This window comes from Vulpes lagopus, chromosome 10, assembly GCF_018345385.1.
Source record: "Vulpes lagopus strain Blue_001 chromosome 10, ASM1834538v1, whole genome shotgun sequence".
Lineage (NCBI taxonomy): Eukaryota > Metazoa > Chordata > Mammalia > Carnivora > Canidae > Vulpes > Vulpes lagopus.
Window position 1 is genome coordinate 47341029 of NC_054833.1, and position 19808 is coordinate 47360836.

General features: G+C 38.4%; 1 protein-coding gene across 1 annotated transcript in view; it reads right to left on the bottom strand.

The window, feature by feature from the left end:
* Window positions 1-19808, bottom strand: part of DLAT (dihydrolipoamide S-acetyltransferase) — a 31787-nt gene that overhangs the window by 3461 nt on the left and 8518 nt on the right. Inside the window, exons 7-12 of the mRNA XM_041770537.1 lie at window positions 19196-19349; window positions 9922-9989; window positions 8726-8818; window positions 8216-8323; window positions 4270-4385; window positions 413-575 (exon numbers count right to left, since the gene is read on the bottom strand). Of these exons, the coding sequence (XP_041626471.1) occupies window positions 413-575; window positions 4270-4385; window positions 8216-8323; window positions 8726-8818; window positions 9922-9989; window positions 19196-19349 (702 nt within the window). The remainder of the gene's footprint in view (window positions 1-412; window positions 576-4269; window positions 4386-8215; window positions 8324-8725; window positions 8819-9921; window positions 9990-19195; window positions 19350-19808) is intronic.

Consider the following 19808-nt stretch of genomic DNA (forward strand, 5'->3'; position numbering starts at 1 on the left):
TATGAACATAAGTCAGTTGTGCAGCTTTTGCAAACTGTTGGAAAATGTCTTTTTAGCTTTTGATAGGGTATTCACTTTTTATTTTCAGGGACTTGTATCAGGAAGAATATAAGGCAGAATCAAAGGTGGAAAATGCAATAAAAGCATTATGCTACCTCTCCCTTTTAAAAAAGATTTTATTTCTCACACACACACACACACACACACACACACACACACACACACACAAGCAGAGGGGAGGGGCAGAGGGAGAAGGAGAAACAGACTCCTCAATGAGCAGGGAGCTTGATGTGGAGCTTGATCCCAGGACCCTGGGATCATGACCTGAGCCAAAGGCAGATGTCTGGGATTATGCCACCCTTAAAATTAATGTAATTCTTAACATTCAGAAGGGAAATAAATAATACCTTACCTGGAACTCATGAGGCTGTAGTTTACCCTCTCGTGCTTTGGTTGCTAAAGAAACAACATCATTAGCAATAGCTTCCAGTCCTTTAATATGTGCATTAAATACAATAGGTGTAATGAGTCCTGCAGGAGTGCTGACTGCAACACTGACATCCACGACATGGTTTCTATTTCAAAAAAAAAAAAAAAAAAAAGGAAAGGAAATTTCAATAATCATCAATATTTATTAAGAGCTCATGTGCAGATTAAGCAAGAATACTGATATTTACCTCAGTTTGGGCTACTGTTTAGCCAGTAGCATACCTTTCCTGGTTTTGACATTTTGCTACACCCACTTCTTAACTTGGACTTTTAAAAAACGAACGAGAAATGTGTCAGTAGGCTGACTTCATGTGTGCTTTAACTGCCTTGCACCTGCCTTGCCTGATACATGGGTGCAGGTGGAAAAGGCCCAGCATTCAGTAAGGATTACACAAAAAGAAATTCCTGGATTCTGAGATGAAGTAGACTGTTTGGAGCTAAGTCTGCAGAGTTTGAGATAGAGGAAGAGTGGAGGGAGAGGACTCTCTTGTGGGAGAAACAGGAGAACTCAGGATGTAGGGTGGTAGCATCTCAGAACATTAAAAGTAAGTTTCCTACTCTGTATTATGCCATGGGTACCTTTGCATCTGAGTCCCTTCTCAGAATAGATATTTAAAAAACAAAATTGTGATGTAGTATTAACTCAATAACAAGATCTGGCAAGAGGTCTAATAATTGATACAATTTTGAAGTAGTGATAAGCAAAAAACACTTTTAAAATGACACCTGCAAAAACTACAATCTGATATGAAAATAAGTGATTTTTATTGGTCACCAGCACAAATACTATTAATAATACCTCTTTGATTTGTTCCTTCTGTTAACAGTAGGAGAAAATGCCAAATTTCAGTTAGAGGTAGTGGAAGGGATTATTTATTCCCCCTCATCCAAGTTCCCAAATTATTCTTAAATTGTATCAACAGCCTCCTTGGAGTTTGTGTAAGGACCCCTGCAGAAGTGTTCTGCAAGTGAGAAAAAATGAAAACTTCTCATGAAGGAAGAACTCCAGCTACTCCTAGGCACAAGTTTTAGAATATTATGGGTATCATATCCCTCATTGTGGCCAAGCTGACCAGAGGTATTTGTGGGACTGTCACTTGCAAACACAAGAACCTGTTCAAACAGCACTGTGTGACCCCTTGGCAGCTACCGCGGTTGGACTCTTGCCAACGTATCACACAGCAAATACTGCTTTCCTAATGATCCTGTATTAAAAAAAGTCTTCCTCCTAAGAGACTAATAAGCACAGTGTTTCTTATCTTGTTTACCAATGAATATAGTAAACAGTACAAATTCAATAAATATTTGTTGAATGCCTATATAAATGAATGAAGGGCATTTGATAGCAATTAATGAACAATTCAGAACTTGCCCTGCAACCTTGATCTGTTCATCAAAGAGGTGTTTTCTTCAGATGCTCTTAAAAGGTTAAACATTAATTTACCCTATGACCCAGCAATTCTACTTCAACTCAAGAAAAATAAAAATGTTAAGTCAACACTGAATTGTTACACAGATGTTCATTACAGCTCACTAAAAGATGTATCTTTGTCTTAATCTCAGAATCTATCAATGAGACCTTACTTTTATATATATATATATTTGAGAGAGAGAAAGAGAAAGAGAAAGAGAAAGAGAAAGAGAGAGCATGAGTGGAGGGAGAGGGGCAGAGAGAGAGGGAGAAGCAAACTCCCCGCTAAGCAGGGAGCCCAATGGGGGGGCTCCATCCCAAGACCCAGAGATCATGACCTGAGCCAAAGGCAGATGCTTAACCAACTGAGCCACCCAGGCGCCCCATCAATCTGACCTTATTTAGTAAAAAGATCTTTGTGGGTTAATTAGGATCTTGAGATGCAATCATCCTGAATTATCTGGGTGGTCCCTAAATCCAATGCCAAGTGTCCTTGTAAGAGACAGAGAAGAAGGCCATGTGAGGTTAGAGTTATGTTGCCACAAGCCAAGGAATGCTAGAGCTACCCAAACTGGAAAAAGCAAGGAAGATTCTCCCCTAGAGCCTATGGAGGTTTGCAGCCATACTAACACCTTGCTTTTAGACTTCAGGCCTTCAGAAGTAGGAGAGAATAAATTTTTGTTTTAAGCCACCCATTTTGTGGTCATTTATAATAGAGGCCCTAGGGGGTGCCTCCCAGGATCCTGGAGTCGAGTCCCGTATCCTCTCTCTGTGTGTCTCTCATGAATAAATAAAATCTTTTATAATAGAGGCCCTAGGAAATAATATAGTCCATAAGGAATAGTTAGACCCTCAGATGTTCTCTAAGAGATGGATGACCAAGCAAAGTAGGTTACCTGTTACGTTTGACAGGCTTGGAAAATGGTTTAGTGTTCTCTTGGAAACTTTTAGAAAGAACTGATGATAGCCCCTTCTTAGACAAGCATTAAGATCAGTTTGGTCAGTATTCACAGCATACATGTCTTAATCATAAATAATATTTTCATAGGCATAAAAATATTAATACTGATTTATCCAGAACTTGTGCTATAATCGATTTGGCAGGATAACAGTGTGTGTGTGTGTGTGTGTGTGTGTGTGTGTGTGTGTAGGGTACAAAAAAGCTAAATTTTATTCTTCACTGATATCAAATCAGCTGATAAAATGAAAAATCCATAAAAGGCAACAGGAAAATGTTATTTAATAATATGAAGGTAGGGATCCCTGGGTGGCGCAGCGGTTTGGCGCCTGCCTTTGGCCCAGGGCGCGATCCTGGAGACCCGGGATCGAATCCCACGTCGGGCTCCCGGTGCATGGAGCCTGCTTCTCCCTCTGCCTGTGTCTCTGCCTCTCTCTCTCTCTCTCTCTGTGTGACTATCATAAATAAATAAAAATTAAAAAAATAATAATAATAATATGAAGGTAGAGGTGCCTGGGTGGCTCAGTCAATTAGGCATCTGACTCTTCATTTCAGCTCAGGTCATGATCTCAGGGTTGAGAGATCAAGCCCCATGTCAGGCTCCCTGCTGAGCATGGAGCCTGCTTAGGATTCTCTTCCTTTCCCTCTCATGCTCTGCCCCTGCTCATGCTGTTTCTCTAAAAATAAAATCTTAAAAAAAAAAAAAAAAAGAAAAAAAAAGTTGTATTTGCCTCTTGAGAGTAGACCACAGATTAAAAGTTAAGTAGGTCACTGTAAGCCACAAAGCAATATTCTAATGTATATACTATTATTTTATATAATATAAAAAAATCTACATAGTAGAACAAACCTAGGTGCAGAAGTCAGAATCTTGATTCCAATCAGTTTTGCTACTTACTATAACACATTAATTCAAGCAAAGTTATTTAACTCATTGAACCCTCAGTTTCTTCACCTGTAAAATAGAAGTGAAAGCCCTAGTTCATAAGGTGGTCCTAAGGATTAAAATGAGACATGGGAAGACACTGAGCACCATGCCACTCACAATGCCACCATAATATTAACAAATATGCTTCTTGGTTTTGTTTTCAATTTGCTCCCATTAGAATTCAGAACTAATTGGTGAGCAAAAATCATTTCAACCCTGCTTTATAACAGTTATCAACTTAATTATTCACATCTGTAAACTTATCTGCCTCTCTAAACTCATAGAATTTGTAGTCTTCACTATCTAAATTTAGCCTTATCTTATAAATAGTTTTACATTGTTTTCAAACTCTTTTGCCTATGGAAGTCATCTCCCTCCCTGTATTCCATTTCTCCTTATCCCCTATATTCCTAGTTACATGTGAGATAGCACAAGAAATCTGCTGGTGGATACATATACTTTGACCAGCAGTATCTTACTTACTGTCTTATAACTGTGTCCAGCCAAGAGGAATTTGCTTCAGGAACTTTTAAACATGCCAAAGCTGAAGCTTTTATGATGAAGTCATTGACAGAAATTTTGCTTCTCCCTTCTAACATCTGCAAAGACAAGAAACCATTGTAGCTTCTTAAACTCTCTTCCCAAACACTGAAACATAACCTCTGGCAGGGACCTGGGGGGAAGAATACAAATGTCCTGAGGTATAAAGAATGAAATGAAATTAAAAGTTGTTTTTTTCATCTTTTTAATATAGGTCTTTTTGTAGGTCTTTAATGTAGGTCAGTAGCTATAAGCCTCCTACTAAGTCCTGCTTTAGCAGTATCCCTTAAGTTATGGTATGTTATGCCTTCATTTTCACTTATCTGAACAAAACCAAAAGTTGGTTCCGTTAAAAGATCAACAAAATGATAAATGTTCAGCTAGACTGACAAAGAAAAAAAAGACTCATATTCCTAAATCAGAAATGATGTGGGACATTACTACATAACCTACCAAATAAAAAGGATTGTAAGGTAATACTATGAACAATTATCCCACAAATTAGATAATTTAGATGAAATGGAAAATTCCTAGAAAGATACAAGCTGCCAAAACTGAATCAAAAAGGAATAGAACCTCTGAATTGATCTGTAACTAGTAATAGAGACTGAATAATTTTAAAACTACCCACACAGAACAACTTAGACCCAGATGATTTCCCCAAATGGTGAATTCTGCTAAACATCTGAAGAATATCAATTCTTCACAAAATCTTCCAAAACACAAAAGAGGGAGCACTTCCCCACTCATTCTGACACACCAGTATTAACCCAATACCAAAACCAGACCAAGATATCACAGTAAAAAAAAAAAAAAAAAAAAAAACACAAAACCCAGAAAAAATAAAACTCAGACAAATACCTAGGAATACAGATCCAAAAACCCTCAAAAAAATTCTAGCAAACCAAATCCAGCAATATATGAAAAGGATTATTCACCACAGCCAAATGGAATTTGTCCCAGAAATGCAAGTTTGGTTAACATCTAAAGATCAATTAATGTAATAATGTCAGAATATAGGACAAAATCACATGACCATCTCAATAGACACAGAAAAGGCTTTTGACCAAATTCAACTACCACTTCATAAAAACTAGGAATTGAAAGGAACTTCCCACATCTCATGATAAAACAGATCTACAAGAGTCCCACAACCACCATCATTGTACTTTAGTGAAAGAAAGACTTCCTCTTAAGATCAAGAACAAGACAACTTCCAGTCAACATTTTACTAGATGTGCTAGCTGAAGAAGTTGGGTGAGAAAAGGAAATAAAAGACATCCAAATTGGAAAGGAAAAAGCAAAATTATCTCTATTTGGAGATGACATGATTTTGCATATAGAAAATCTTAAAGAACACTAAATAAAAAGGTTTTAGGATACAAAAGCAATACACAAAAATCAACAGTATTTCTATATAATAGCAATAAACACTCTGAAAATGAAATTTATAATAGTATTAAAAAGAATAAAATATCTAGGAATAAATTTAACAAAAAAAGTACAAAAACTTATACTTGAAAAACTGTACAAATTAGTGAAAGAAATGAAAGAAGACCTAAATAAATGGAAAGACACTCCATGGTCATGGAGTAGGAACAGTGCTAAGAAGACAATACTCTCCAAATTATTTACAGATTCAATGAAATCCCTATTCCAACAGGAAATACCCAAAACAAGCAAATCTAAGACAAAAAGTAGGTAGTGATTATCTAGGGTTGGGGAAGATGGGAGGATTGGAGTGGGGGCTAACTAAGGTAATGGGAGAATGATTTCATTTTGGGGTGATGAAAATGTTCCAAAATTCATTGTGATGGTCACATAACTCAGGATATACTAAAAGCCACTGAATTGTAAACTTTAAGTGGCTGAATGATATATGTGAAATGTACCTAAATAAAACTGTTAAAAAGAATAAAATAATACACTGGATGTATATTTTTCATGTCTAATTTTCAAATAGATTATAAAATAGCTTTACCATTTTGCCAGTAAAAGCATGCAATCATCTTTAAGCCATATAGCCAGTTACTACCTGTTAATGCTTCTTGCTTTATTCATTCATGCATCTAATATTTGAGTACTCTGTTCTAAAAATCCCTGGATATAAAGTAGTGGAAAAAAATGGGTAAAAATTCTACTCTTAGGGATCTTACATTCTAAAGGAGTAGACAGATAATAAACAAATGAAATATATAATATGCAAGATAATGTTAAAGAGAAAAACAGAGGAAAAGAACTAATGGGAAAACTGATTACTCACCCCATTCCTCTTCCCTTAATTTTAGAATAAGGTAACCACGGAAGGCGAGAGAAGGTGATACTGAGTCAAATCCTTAAGGTGGTAAAGGAAGAAACTAGGTGGATGCTAGGGGAAGAATATTCCATGCAGGGGGAACAGTACGTGCAAAGGGACTACAGTAGGAGTATACAGGCAGAGTGTCGAGGAACAGGAAGACAATTTTTTTCGAGCAGAATGAGCAAGGAGTGGAGTGGAAAAGCAGGTCAGAGAGGTTATAGATAACCTATATAATGCTGAGTGCCACTGGCTTTTACTTTTCACTTCCTTGAAAACATTTTTCATATCTCCTTCTCCTACTCAATTCTTTTTTTTTTTTAAGATTTTTTTATTTTTTATTTTTTATTTTTTTTAAATTCATGAGACACAGAGAGAGAGAGGTAGAAACACAGGCAGAGGGAGAAACAGGCTCCCCACAGGAAGCCCGATGCGGGACTTGTTTTGGGAAACCAGGACCACGCCCTGAGCCAAAGGCAGACACTTAACCACTGAGCCACCCAGGTGTCCCTCCTATGCAATTTTTTTTTTTAAGATTTTATTTATTTATTCATGAGAGACACAGAGAGGCAGAGACACAGACAGAGGGAGAAGCAGGCTCCATGCAGGGAGCCCAATGTGGGACTCAATCCTGGAACTCCAGGATCATGCCCTGGGCTGAAGGCAGGCGCTAAACCGCTGAGCCACTGGGGCTGCCCACTTACGTCCTTTTTAAAAAGCATTTTGCCTTTATGATATTCCATCGGTATAATGAACTATCTTCAACTTCTTTGCCAATGCAAACCCTTCCTATTCTCCATAGCTTAATCAAGTTTTTCCCACACCACTGTGAATTTCCCAACTACTTTTATTGGTGTCCTCCTTCTCTGAATTCCTAGAACACTTAACCTATACAGTGTAATTTATAGCAGTCAAGGGGCATTACCATAAAGAAATTGACCTACCAACGGGTATTTTTACTTTAATAAAAATTGCCTCTTCTGTTTTTCACATGCATTATCTCCATTAGATTAAAAACTTAAGCTCATGGAGGACTATGACTTATGCTGTATTCCTAAAAGTGCCTCATGCTAAGCATAAGTAGGTAGTTGGTACTTAACTGTAAACAGAGTAAACATACTGTTTCTTATCTAGCCTCATAGAATCATAGTGAGATTGTGCTAGGCTAAAATGGATCCGTGGCAAAATCAACTTTAAATGAGAAATTTTAATCAAGGGTTAGAAAACAAAAGTTCTCCAAGATATTCTCTCAGCAAGTTAAAATTAAGAAGACACCTGGGATGCCTGGGTGGCTCAGTCAGGAGTCTGGCTCTTGATTTTGGCTCAGGTCATGATCTCAGAGTTGTAAGATCCAGCTCTAAGTCAGGCTCCGCTCTGGGTACGGAGCCTGCTTGAGATTCTCTCTCCCTCTCCCTCGGCCCCTCCCCATCCACCAGTCTCCCACTCTTTAAAATAAATAAATAAATTTAGTAAGAGGACACCATTTTCCATCATCAGCATACCATCACAAAAAGTACAGGTAAAAATGTAAATGTTTAGTGGGGAAAAACAAGAATTTTAGAATTTCAGAGTTGGAATTTCCAAACCTCTTACCTTATTAAGTTCTTTCCGTACCAACAAAACTTCTCCCATATTTACATCAATGGAAAGGTAATAATGAGGTATGGTTTGCTTAGACTGCATTAATCTCTGTGCAATAACCTGAAATCAAAAAGATTAAGACATCACTTATCTTAAGCTGAGGTGAGATTTTACCTAAGGCAGGGCTCTGTTTGCCTCTTTACCCTGTTCCCTGGTAATGGCTACCTCAAGCATTACCAGAACTAGAATATGGAATTGGAATATGCACCAAAACCTGGACTCCGTCTAGTAGTATCTATCAGAGCAATGTTTGTTTATCCCAAGTATTTATTTGGCCAAGCCAAACATCTACAACCAATCATCCAAATATCCCAAATAAAAAGTCCCAATCATCTACAACCAATCATCCAAATATCCCAAATAAAAAGTAGTGTTTCAAACTGTGGATGCAACTGAACAATCAGAGTAAAAATGCCCCCTACAGCTTTGGCTGCAGCTAAATATTTAGGATAATATTCCTACCCGACGAATGTTGCTGATTGGAACGTCCGTGAAGACCCCTGAAGGAACGGGTGCCACTCCTGGAACTGCAGCAGGCACAGCAGCTGCTGGAGCCTATAAGGAGGTACAGAAGCTCTTAGTACCTGTGGCTCAATCTCAGCATATGCAACAGGCAGAAGCTAGTGACTCTTAACAGATGGCAAAGTAAAAATTAAAAGGCTTATAGAAAATAGCTATTTCTAACTCAAGGGAGCAAAAGAGACTCAGATTTGTACTGTGCTTATATAAGAAGTCTGTTTTTAATTTTTATACTTAATTTAAGTATCATTTTCTTTGTTCAGAGAAATGATTAGTTAAAATAACCAACTAGTTAAAATATTTTAACTAATGATTAGTTAAAATAATTTTGTATTTGCAAAATTACCTTCAAGAAAAGCAATCAATGCATTCTTAAAAGATTAGAAATAAGCATAAAAAGGTAATTCACTTTTCTGAACAGTGTTAAGAAAAAACAATGATAAACCGTTCATTTTAAAGCAAACATCTAAATAATTAAATCATTTCACTTACTTTTAGCTAATTATCTTAACACTTTAACCAACTGCATGACAGTTGGTTGGCTATATGGATTTAATTCCTGTGTGGAATAATTAAGTACATAAAACTCAAACTCTAGTCAACCAACTTATAAGCAGGCACTTAAAAATAGGACCTGAGGGATCCCTGGGTGGCGCAGTGGTTTGGCGCCTGCCTTTGGCCCAGGGCGCGATCCTGGAGACCCAGGACCGAATCCCACATCGGGCTCCCGGTGCATGGAGCCTGCTTCTCCCTCTGCCTATGTCTCTGCCTCTCTCTCTCTGTGACTATCATAAATTAAAAAAAAAAAAAATAGGACCTGAAAAAATAAATAAATAAAAACAGGATCTGAATAAGAAGAGGATTTGTTAAGAAAAATTTAGTACCACCATTGAAAAAAGAAACTGGAATGGATGTCAGTGTAGCATATCATCTTTCCTTTTATGTGCTGAATGACAGCACATTCATATCTACTGCTAGCCAGTGAAATTAGACAAAAAAAAAAAAAAAAAACCCACAATTCTGGTTAAGCTATTCCATTCATAAGTTATGTACGAAAGGGTTTAGTAGGTTGCACAGAATATTTTGCAGGGACAACCTGCCAAGAACTAAACAAAACAAAAATGCTAAATGTAACTCACAGGAGCAGCTTTAGTAGGCACAAAAGAGTCAACATCCTTCTTGATGATTCTGCCTTCTGGTCCCGTCCCTGGAAGAGATGCATAAATATCACGTATGTGAGAGCAGATTTGTTTGTTCCTCCAGGAGACTGACACCGTGATCTGGGAAGGGCAAGTTACTAAGGGTTCTCTACCAAAGGCCCTCTGAAGGGGTTCACTGTCTTACTCCTGTACCTTAATGTTTTTGGCAGCTTTTACCAATTATTAATTATCATTCACACAGAGTGCTCTCATTTGGTCTATAGTGATTCTTTTAACCACAGCAAACACTCTGTTAAGTATTTAAGAGTTTTACGTACTTTTAAATTGGGAAATACTGGGATATGGATAAGCTGAGTACAATTTATGTCTCCCAAACAAGTCTAGCTTTCGCCTCTCCTAGTCAGCTCTGAAAACTCCTTTCTGAACCCTGAAATGGATCTCATCTGGCTTCTAGATTCATCTGATCATAAAGAATTCCCTTTGTACAAAGTCAACAGATATGACAATCATTTCAGACATATTAGGCAAGTTAATTTTTTCACCCCAAAATAGCCCAAATAACTCTCAACTGTAATGATCTTATCTTCAGAATCATTCCTTCCTTGTGTGGTCTCCATCATTCTGAGCTTTCTCGTAGTGGCCAAGGTTCTAAACTGGCCTCTATCACACACTGGGAATGAAGCGTGTACAATGTCACACACAAGGTAAGATCTTCAAATCTTCACACTACAGGCTTACTTTCATTTTCACTTAATTCTTTCCTCCTCCCATGCACAGCCAATCAGGTTTACCTTTAGATTCAAATAGAGAATTCTGAACCTTAATTCTAAGATTTAAAATTTAGTTATTAAAATACCTTTTATACTGGCCCACTTCTAGAAAAAAAATGGGTCATATTGATTCATCTTTCCCCAAGGCAGACTTTTAAAAGGAGTCTCGTTGTATGTAGTTCTTCCCAACTCTTTTCCTTCATTATAAAAACTGAGTTGGCTAGGACTGTGTTTATCCTCACTCAGAGCTCTAAAACAGAGGTAGTAGTATCCCTATTAAATACCTCTCCCTTTATAAGCAACAGAAACCATAACCTCCCCTTATCATCAAGGTGGATCTGGATACCACAGCCCCCCAAGAGGAGGGAACCTGCGGTATCCCCTGCCTTAGGCTGGGCTTTTACTCATTGAAAAATCTTTTACTCATTCGAAATCTTTTACTTTTTTGCCTGTCTCCTGAAGAAGACACAATAGGCCATCACAAAGCAATATGGTTTAAAGGGAAGAACACCAGACTAGGAGTAAAAAAATGTAGGGTTGTGGTCAAATATAATTCAGAAGACTAGAGTTATCTTTGCTGGTCTTGTCTCCTCTGTAGGATAGAGATTTTTAATGATTTTATTCATCCATTCATGAGACACAGGCAGAGGGAGAAGCAGGCTCCACGCAGGGAACCTGATAAGGGACTCGATCCCGGGACTCCAGGATCACGCCCTGGGCTGAAGGCAGGCACCAAACTGCTGAGTCACCCATGGATACCCGGATAGAGATTATACCAGGCCCCACTCAAAGGAAGACTGTGAGAATAAAATGAGACAGTGATGTGAAAGTGTTTTGCCTTAAATATGAAACATGAGTAGCTGTGAGACAAATCAAACTGAACATTTGGGTTTAAGCTTTCAAACATTCTCCCCAAATGATTACATTTTGGTCATATTTGCTAAGTCATCTGTCCCTCCAAGGAGGGCAGGAGTACTGGAGAATGAATTCAACAACTCATAGCCAGGGATTTAAGTAACCATGCTTCTTACAAAAAAACCTCCATAAAAATATAAACTCCTTAGTTTGGAGCTTCTGGGTTGGGGAACACACATCAATGTGCTGAGAGGGTTGTACTCCCAGAGAGGGCATGGATGCTCTGCACACATTTCCCCAATAACCCCACTCCTTGCCCTATGTATGCATCTCTTCTATTGACTGTTCCCATGTGGTATCCTTTACAACAAACTGGGTACTGGCGCATACAGTGCTTTCCTCGGCTCTTTTACTTCTATCTGCTGGATTTGGGTGCAATTGTAAATGGGGCTAATTCCTTGATGTCTCTTTCTGCTGCATCATCATTAGTGTATAGAAAGTTAACAGATTTCTGTATGTTGATATTGTATGCTGGGACTTTAGTGAAATGGTGTTTCAGTTCTAGCAATATTTTAGTGGAGTCTTTTGAGTTTTTTGTTTTTTTAAGATTTTATTTATTTATTCACAAGAGACATAGAGAGAAAGGCAGAGACATAGGCAGAGGGAGAAGCAGGCTCCCTGAGGGGAGCGTGATGCGGGACTTGATCCCAGGACTCCAGCATCATGCCCTGAGCTGAAGGCAGACGCTCAACTGCTGAGCCACCCAGGCGTCCCATGAGTTTTATATATACAAGATCACATCATCTGCAAATAGCGGCAGTTTTACTTCTTCCTTGCCAATTTCTTTTTGTTGTCTGACTGCTGAGGCTAGGACTTCAGTGGAAGACTGGACATTCTGTCTTGTTCCTGACCACAGAGAAAAAGCTCTCAGTTGTTCCCCACTGAGGATGACATTAGCTGTGGATTTTTCATAGACGGACTTCATGATGTTGGGGTATGTTTCCTCTATCCCCACGTCTTTGAGGGGTTTTATCATGAATGGATTTTTGTACTTTTGCCAAATGCTTTTTCTCCATCTATCGAAAGGACCATATAGTTCTCTTTCATTAATGTGGTGTATCGTGTTGGTTGACTTATAAGTACTGAACCACCCTTGCAGCCCAGAAATAAATCCCATTTGATTGTGGTGAAGGATTCTTTTACTGACTGTTGGGATTCGATTTGCTAGTATTTTGTTGAGAATTTTCGTATCCATGTTCATCAGAGATATTGGCCTGTAGCTCTCCTTTTTTAGTGGAGTCTTTGTTTTGAGAATAACAGGTATTAACTCTTCTTGAAATGTTTGGTAGAACTCCCCTGTGAAGCCATCTCACAAACAAAGATGTTTGTGAGGAAATTTGTTTGTTGAGGAAATTTTTGATTACTGATTCCATTTCTTTGCTGGTTATTGATCTGTTCAAGTTTTCCATTTCTTCCTGTTTCAGTGTTGGTAGTTTATAGGTTTCTAGGAATTTATCCATTTCTTCAGATTGTCTAATTTGTTGCCATAATTATTCATAATATTCTCTTATAATCCTATTTCTGTGGTGCTGGTTATTTCTTCTCTCTCATTTGTGATTTATTTGGATCCCTTTTCATTTTTATAAGTCTCGGTAAGGGTTTATCAATGTTATTATTTTTTTCAAAAAAACAGCTTCTGATTTTATTGATCTGTCCTACAGTTTTTTAAAAATTTCTATATTGATATATTTCTGCTATAATCTTTATTATTTCCCTTCTTCTGCTGGCTTTAGGCATCATTTGTTCTTTTTCTAGATCCTTTCAGTGTAAGGTTAGGTTGCTTGAGATTTTTCTTGCTTCTTGAGGTAGGCCTGTATTGCTATGTACTTCCTTCTTGGGGCTATTTTTGCTACAAACCCAAAGGTTTTGGACAGTCATTTTCATTTTTTTTTAAAAGATTTATGAGAGAGAGAGAGAGAGAGAGAGAGAGAGAGGCAGAGACATAGGCAGGGGGAGAAGCAGGCTCCATGCAGGGAGCCCGATGTGGGACTCAATCCTGGGACTCCAGGATCACGACCTGAGCCACCCAGGCATGCCTTCATTTTCATTTGTTTACGTGTTTTTTTAATTTCTTCTTTAATTTCCTGATTGACCCATTCATTCTTTAGTAGCATGTTGTTTCTTCATATATTTTAGCATTTCCAAATATGTTCCTGTGGTTGATTGACTTCAAGTTTCACTGTGTTGTGGTCAGAAGATATGCATGGTTATGATCAGAATCTTTTCGTACTTATTAAGGCCTGATTTGTGACCTAGTATGTGATCTATTCTGGAGAATATCCCATGTGCATTTGAAAAAAACATATATTCTACTGCTTTAGGATAAAATGTTCTGAATATATTTTAAGTCCATCTGGTCCACTGTGTCATTCAAAGCCATGGTTTCCTTGTTGATATTGTTTAGATGATTTCTCCATTGATGTAAGCAGGGTGTTAAAGTTCCCTACTATTATTGTATTATTATCAATGAGTTCCTTTATGTTTGTTATTGTTTTATATATATTTGGGTGCTCCAAAGATGAGAGCATAAATATTTACAATTAGATCTACTTATTGAATGGTCCCCTTTATTATGATATAGTGCCCTTCTTTATCTTGTTACAGTATCTCATATAAAATCTTGTTTGTCTGATATAACCCATTGTTACTCTGGTTTTCTTTTGACATCTATTTGCATGATAAATGTTTCTCATCCCCTCACTTTTTTTTTTTAAAGTTTATTTATTCATCACACACACACACACACACACACACACAAAGAGAGAGAGAGAGAGAAGCAGAGACACAGGCAGAAGGAGAAGCAGGCTCCAAGCTGGGAGCCCGACGTGGGACTCAGTGCTGGGTCTCCAGGATCACACCCTGGGCTGAAGGCAGCGCTAAACCGCTGAGCCATCCGGGCTGTCCCTCTCACTTTCGTTTTCAAAGATTTTTATTTTTACTTTTTAAGTAATCTACAAACCCAATGTGGAGCTCAAACCCACAACCTTGAGATCAAGGGTCACATGCTCCACTGATTGAGCCATATAGGTCACCATCCCCTTGCTTTCGATCTGTAGATGCCTTTTAGTCTAAAGTCTCTCGTAGGCAGCATATAGATGGGTCTTGTTTCTATCCATTCTGACACTGTGTCTTTTGCTTGCAGCATTTAGTTCATTTACCTAAGAGTAATTATTGATACATGTCTAGTGCCATTTTATTACTTGTTTTGTTGTTTCTGGAGATTTTTGTTTCTCTCTTGTCTTTGTCACTTTTGGTCTTTCCTTCCTACTCGAAGAATCCCCTTCAATATTTCTTGCAGCTCTGGTTTAGTGGTCATAAATTCCTTTAGTTGTTTGGGAAACTTGTGTGTGTTTTAAGTAGGCTTCACATACAATGTGGGACCCCACGTGGTGGGGCTTTTAAACTGACCATCCTGAGATACAGACCTGAGCAGAGTTCAAGACTCAGACATTTAAACAATTGAGCCATCCTGGCACCCCTGTCTGGGAAACTCTTCATCTCCCCTTCTATTCTGAAGGATGGCCCTGCTGGATAAAGTATTTGTGGCTATAGATTTTTCCCACTCAGCATAGTGAATATATCATGCCACTCTCTTCCGGCCTGCTAAGTTTCTGTGGAAAGTTCTGCAGCTAACCTTATGGGTCCTTCCCTTGTAAGTTAGGGATTTCTTTTGTCTTGCTGCTTTTAGGATTTTTCAAAATCACTATATTTTGCAAATTTAACTACAATGTGTCTTAGTGTTGGCCTGCTTTTCTTGATTTTGATGGGAATTTTCCGTGCCTCCTGGATTTGGATTTCTATTTTGTTAACCAGACTAGGAAAGTTTTCACTTTTTATGTCCTCAAATCTTCTGTCCCTTTTTCTCTCTTCTTCTTCTGGGACTCCTATGATATGAATGTAATTACATTTGATTGAGTCACTGAGTTCCCTAAGTCTAATCTCACGATCCATCATTCTTTTGTTCAGCTTCATTATTTTCCATGATTCTATCTCCAAATCACTTACTCATTCCTCTGCTTCTTCTCTCCTAGTGGTCATCATATCCAGCCATTTTCCAATCTTAGTTATTTCATTTTTCCTTTCTGCTTGATTTTTTTTTAACTCTTACTTCTGCAGTAAGGGTCTCCCTGATATTGTCCATGCTTTTCTCAAGCCCAGGAATATCCATATGACTATTTTAAATTCTCCACCAGGCATATTAGTTACATCTGTTTTGATCAGATCTTTAGCCATGACATTTTCTTGTTCTTTCTTTTGGGATGAATTCCTCGATCTTGCTATTTTGTCTAGGTCTCTGTTTTCTGTATGCTAGAAAATCCTATTATATTTCCTGCTCCAGAGAGTAATAGCTTTAAGAGGAGGTCACACAGTAGCCAGGACCTGGCACTTCAGGGAGTGTCTCTAGTATGCTGTGTGCACCCTGCTGCTGTGTGTTGGCTGCTCTATCCGTCAGACAATCTTTGCCTGCAGTGGGCAGTGCCCTCAGGTCTCTATCCCAGCCAAGCCTGTGGACCTCTAACTCCAGTCCTTGAGCCCTGCTGGTTGCAAAAACTCATGAAAATCAGCCTCTCTCATTTTCCCAGCCAATGGCTTTTGGGAAGTGTTCTCCTTGTATGTATTCCTGTGTGCTCCATTCTCTTGCCTCTCTTTACAACCAGGGCTCCCTCTGTTCTGCAGCATCCATGATCCGTTTCTCCTCAAAACGATGTCTACTCACTTCCTACCTTCCCTGATGTTGTCTCTTCTCTCCCTCTAGATGTTTGTTCTATCAGTTCTCGGGTTGATTTCCTGGGTATTCAGAATGATCTGACAGTTATCTAGCTGTGTTCAAGGGACGAGACAAGCTTAGGGTCCACCTACTATACCACCATCTTAGCTCCTGCTCCTCCATAGGAAAGCTTTTAAAATGAGGTGTCCACAAAGCTGTTTCCATTTCTCTATCCACTTTCTACTTTTCAGCCTACCCAGACTGGCTTCCAACACACCTTTGTTTTGAAAGAACTGTTATCAAGTCCCCATGTACCATCTTTAAGTTCTGTTGATTCTGTCAAAAATGTATCTTGAAGCTGTCCATTTCTTTTCATTTCCAGTCTGACCATGCTTGTCTAAGTCACCACTGTCAGCTCTAACAACATCTTTAACAGGGACTTTGGGGTTCATTTAACCCATCCGCACAAAACAGCCAAAATGATCTTTTAAAAATACGAATCGTTTTATGTCACTTCTTTGTTTTAATCCTTTAGTAGCTTTCTGCTATGCTTTAAATAAAATTCAAATTCAACCATGACCTGTCAAATCCTTGTTCTTACCCTTCCCTATGTTTCTTTCCAACCTCACCCCCATGAACACTGGCCTCCCTAATGTTCCTCAAACATGCCAAGCTCTCTTCCACTTCAGAGACCACTGTTTTACTGGTCTCCCTGTCCCCAGTTCTTCACACAGTTGGCTTACATCTGACTCCTTCTCATCTTTCAGGTAGGATCAAATGTCACCTCATCAGAAAGATCTTCCCCAACCACCATGTCTAACAGCAGTCAAGACTACACAAATATTCATTTTGTAATTCAATGGTGTTGTCACTTGGGTTTATTCTCTCTTAGCATTTGGACCAACCTAGGTAATCACAAGTTATCTTCATTATCACAGCTAACACCTGTATATGTTTTATATATAGAGGCACTGCTAACTTAATTTATCCTCACAACCTATAAGGCCTTATTTTTATATACAAATAAAGAAACTGAGACACAAAAGGTCAAACAGCTAGTGTATAACAGGGCCGGGGTTCAAACCTGAGCATTCCAACTCCAGAGTCCATACTCCTGACTACTATGCTATACTTCCTTTCTGCTTTACTCTTTATTTTTGGTAATATAAACATCTGAGACTGAAATCTTTTTTTTTTTTTTAAGATTTTATTTATTTATTAGAGAGAGAAAAAGAGAGAGAGAGAGAGAGAGAGAGAGGCACAGACACAGGCAGAGGGAGAAGCAGGCTCCATGCAGGGAGCCCAGACGTGGGACTCAATCCTGGGTCTCCAGGATCATGCCCTGGGCTGAAGGCAACGCTAAACCATTAAGCCACCGGGGCTACCCCCCTCCTTTTTAAAAGATTTTATTTATTTATTAGAGACAGAGAGAGAGAGAGAGAGAGAGAGAGAGAGAGAGAGAAATCTCCTTATTTTTTTTCTTCTCTTATGAACAAGTGTTGGATGCACAGACTCCATGAATATTGGTATTTTAAATAATAGTAAATGAATCACCTAAAGATTACAGTTTCTTTTCTTCTTTTTTTTTAGATTTTATTTATTTATTTACAAGAGACACAGAGAGAGAGAGAGGCAGAGACACAGGCAGAGAGAGGAGAAGCAGGCTCCACGCAGGGAGCTCGACATGGGACTTAATCCTGGGACTCTGGAATCACACCCTGAGCCAAAGGCAGATGCTTAACTGCTGAGCCACCCAAGCATCCCAAGGCTGTAATACTTCTTGAACAAATAGATGACTGGCGTCCCTAGATTAGAATTTCTATCTCTTTCTCAAATTTTATCTTTGGTACAGCAGCCAGTGTTGCTAAGTATCTCAAATAATCCTTCACGTCATAAATTCTTTGGATATAATTATTAACTCAGTTCCTCATCTCCTTAAAATTTATTCCAACTTACATTGCTATCCCTAGTTCTAATCACATATATATACAAAATGGCAATACACCAGTGCAATAACGTAAAGATGGAAAAAAGCAACTTCAAATATTTATAAAAACCCCCTGAGGTCCAAAAAATTTACAATATTCTATTTTTATTCTTTCGGGAGTGGCTTGCCTTCTAACCACAAAACAAAAGGCAATAGATAGATGATAACCAGCACTGAGCACCCATAGCTGGACAACTGGGGAAATAACTAGTAACTAGATGCGAATTGAAACTTTACTACTGGGGATCCCTGAGTGGCTCAGCAGTTTTGCGCCTGCCTTCAGCCAGGCATGATCCTAGAGTTCCAGGATCAAGTCCCGCATTGGGCTCCCTGCATGGAGCCTGCTTCTCCTTCTGCCTCTCGCTCTTTCTCTGTGTCTGTCATGAATAAATAAATAAAATCTTCAAAAAAAAAAATTAAAACTTTACTACTTAACAGTAAGGGAGATCCCTTAAGAGTATTTTTCATATCCCCAAAATGGTGAATTCTTACTTTATGAAATGTCATGTGGCAATTCAGGAACTAGCACATAGTAATAGCCATCAAACAGGCTTCAGAATTAGTAATTTCCCCTTTTCTAAATAAGTAACCTCTTATCAGTAAGCTATACTTTCTTTTTGGGGAGAAAAAAGACATGAATAAGACATTTTCCTTTGCCCTCAGGGAACTTCAGTTCAGTTTTATATGAATTTTGTTATTCAAAGTCATTTCAATTCACCCCAGGTTTATGTTTTTTTTATGTTGTGTATTGCTAAATTCAGTCAGCCTCACATTAACAGGTTTCTTATTATATAATCAAGTCTTAAAACTCAACTCTGCTGAACAAGCACATTATACTTTCACTAATAATTAAGTATTTCCAGACAAACTTACCTTTTACTTGTGTAAGGTCAATACCTTTCTCTGCTGCCAATTTCTTTGCAAGTGGGCTTGCAAACAATCTTCCCTTGGGTCCAGCAGGAGTAGCTGGGCGGGGGGCTGAAGGTGTAGGAGTGACAGGTTGGGGAGTTGGAGGAACAGGGGCCACCTTTTGAAAAAAGTTACATATTGTTAATTTACCACTGCAAAGACCAGTCTGAAAGATCAAGAGCTTACATTTTATTATGAAGTCAAAATAACTTTTTTCTCCCAAAGATCATAATGCACAGTTTTCCTGCTTAACCAACATAACACAGCCATATGAAGAGTAGTAACACTTTATGTTAAAGACAGAACCATGTTATCTTACTCCACGGTAACATGGAGAGACATGGAATTTCATACTGCTAACCAGTATGTAATATCCTTACAGACTTATTCACTTTAATCTCTCACTGTTTCCTTATTCTCTTACGTGGCTTTGTTTTTACTTAACTTCATTTCAAAATAAATTATGCTAGAATGTTCCATGTTGAAGTCACTACTCCTTGCCGACTCCCCACAAACGTGGGGAAGTCAGAAATCAAGTTTTCCCTGACAGAAATGTGTATTTAGTCTAAAGCTCATA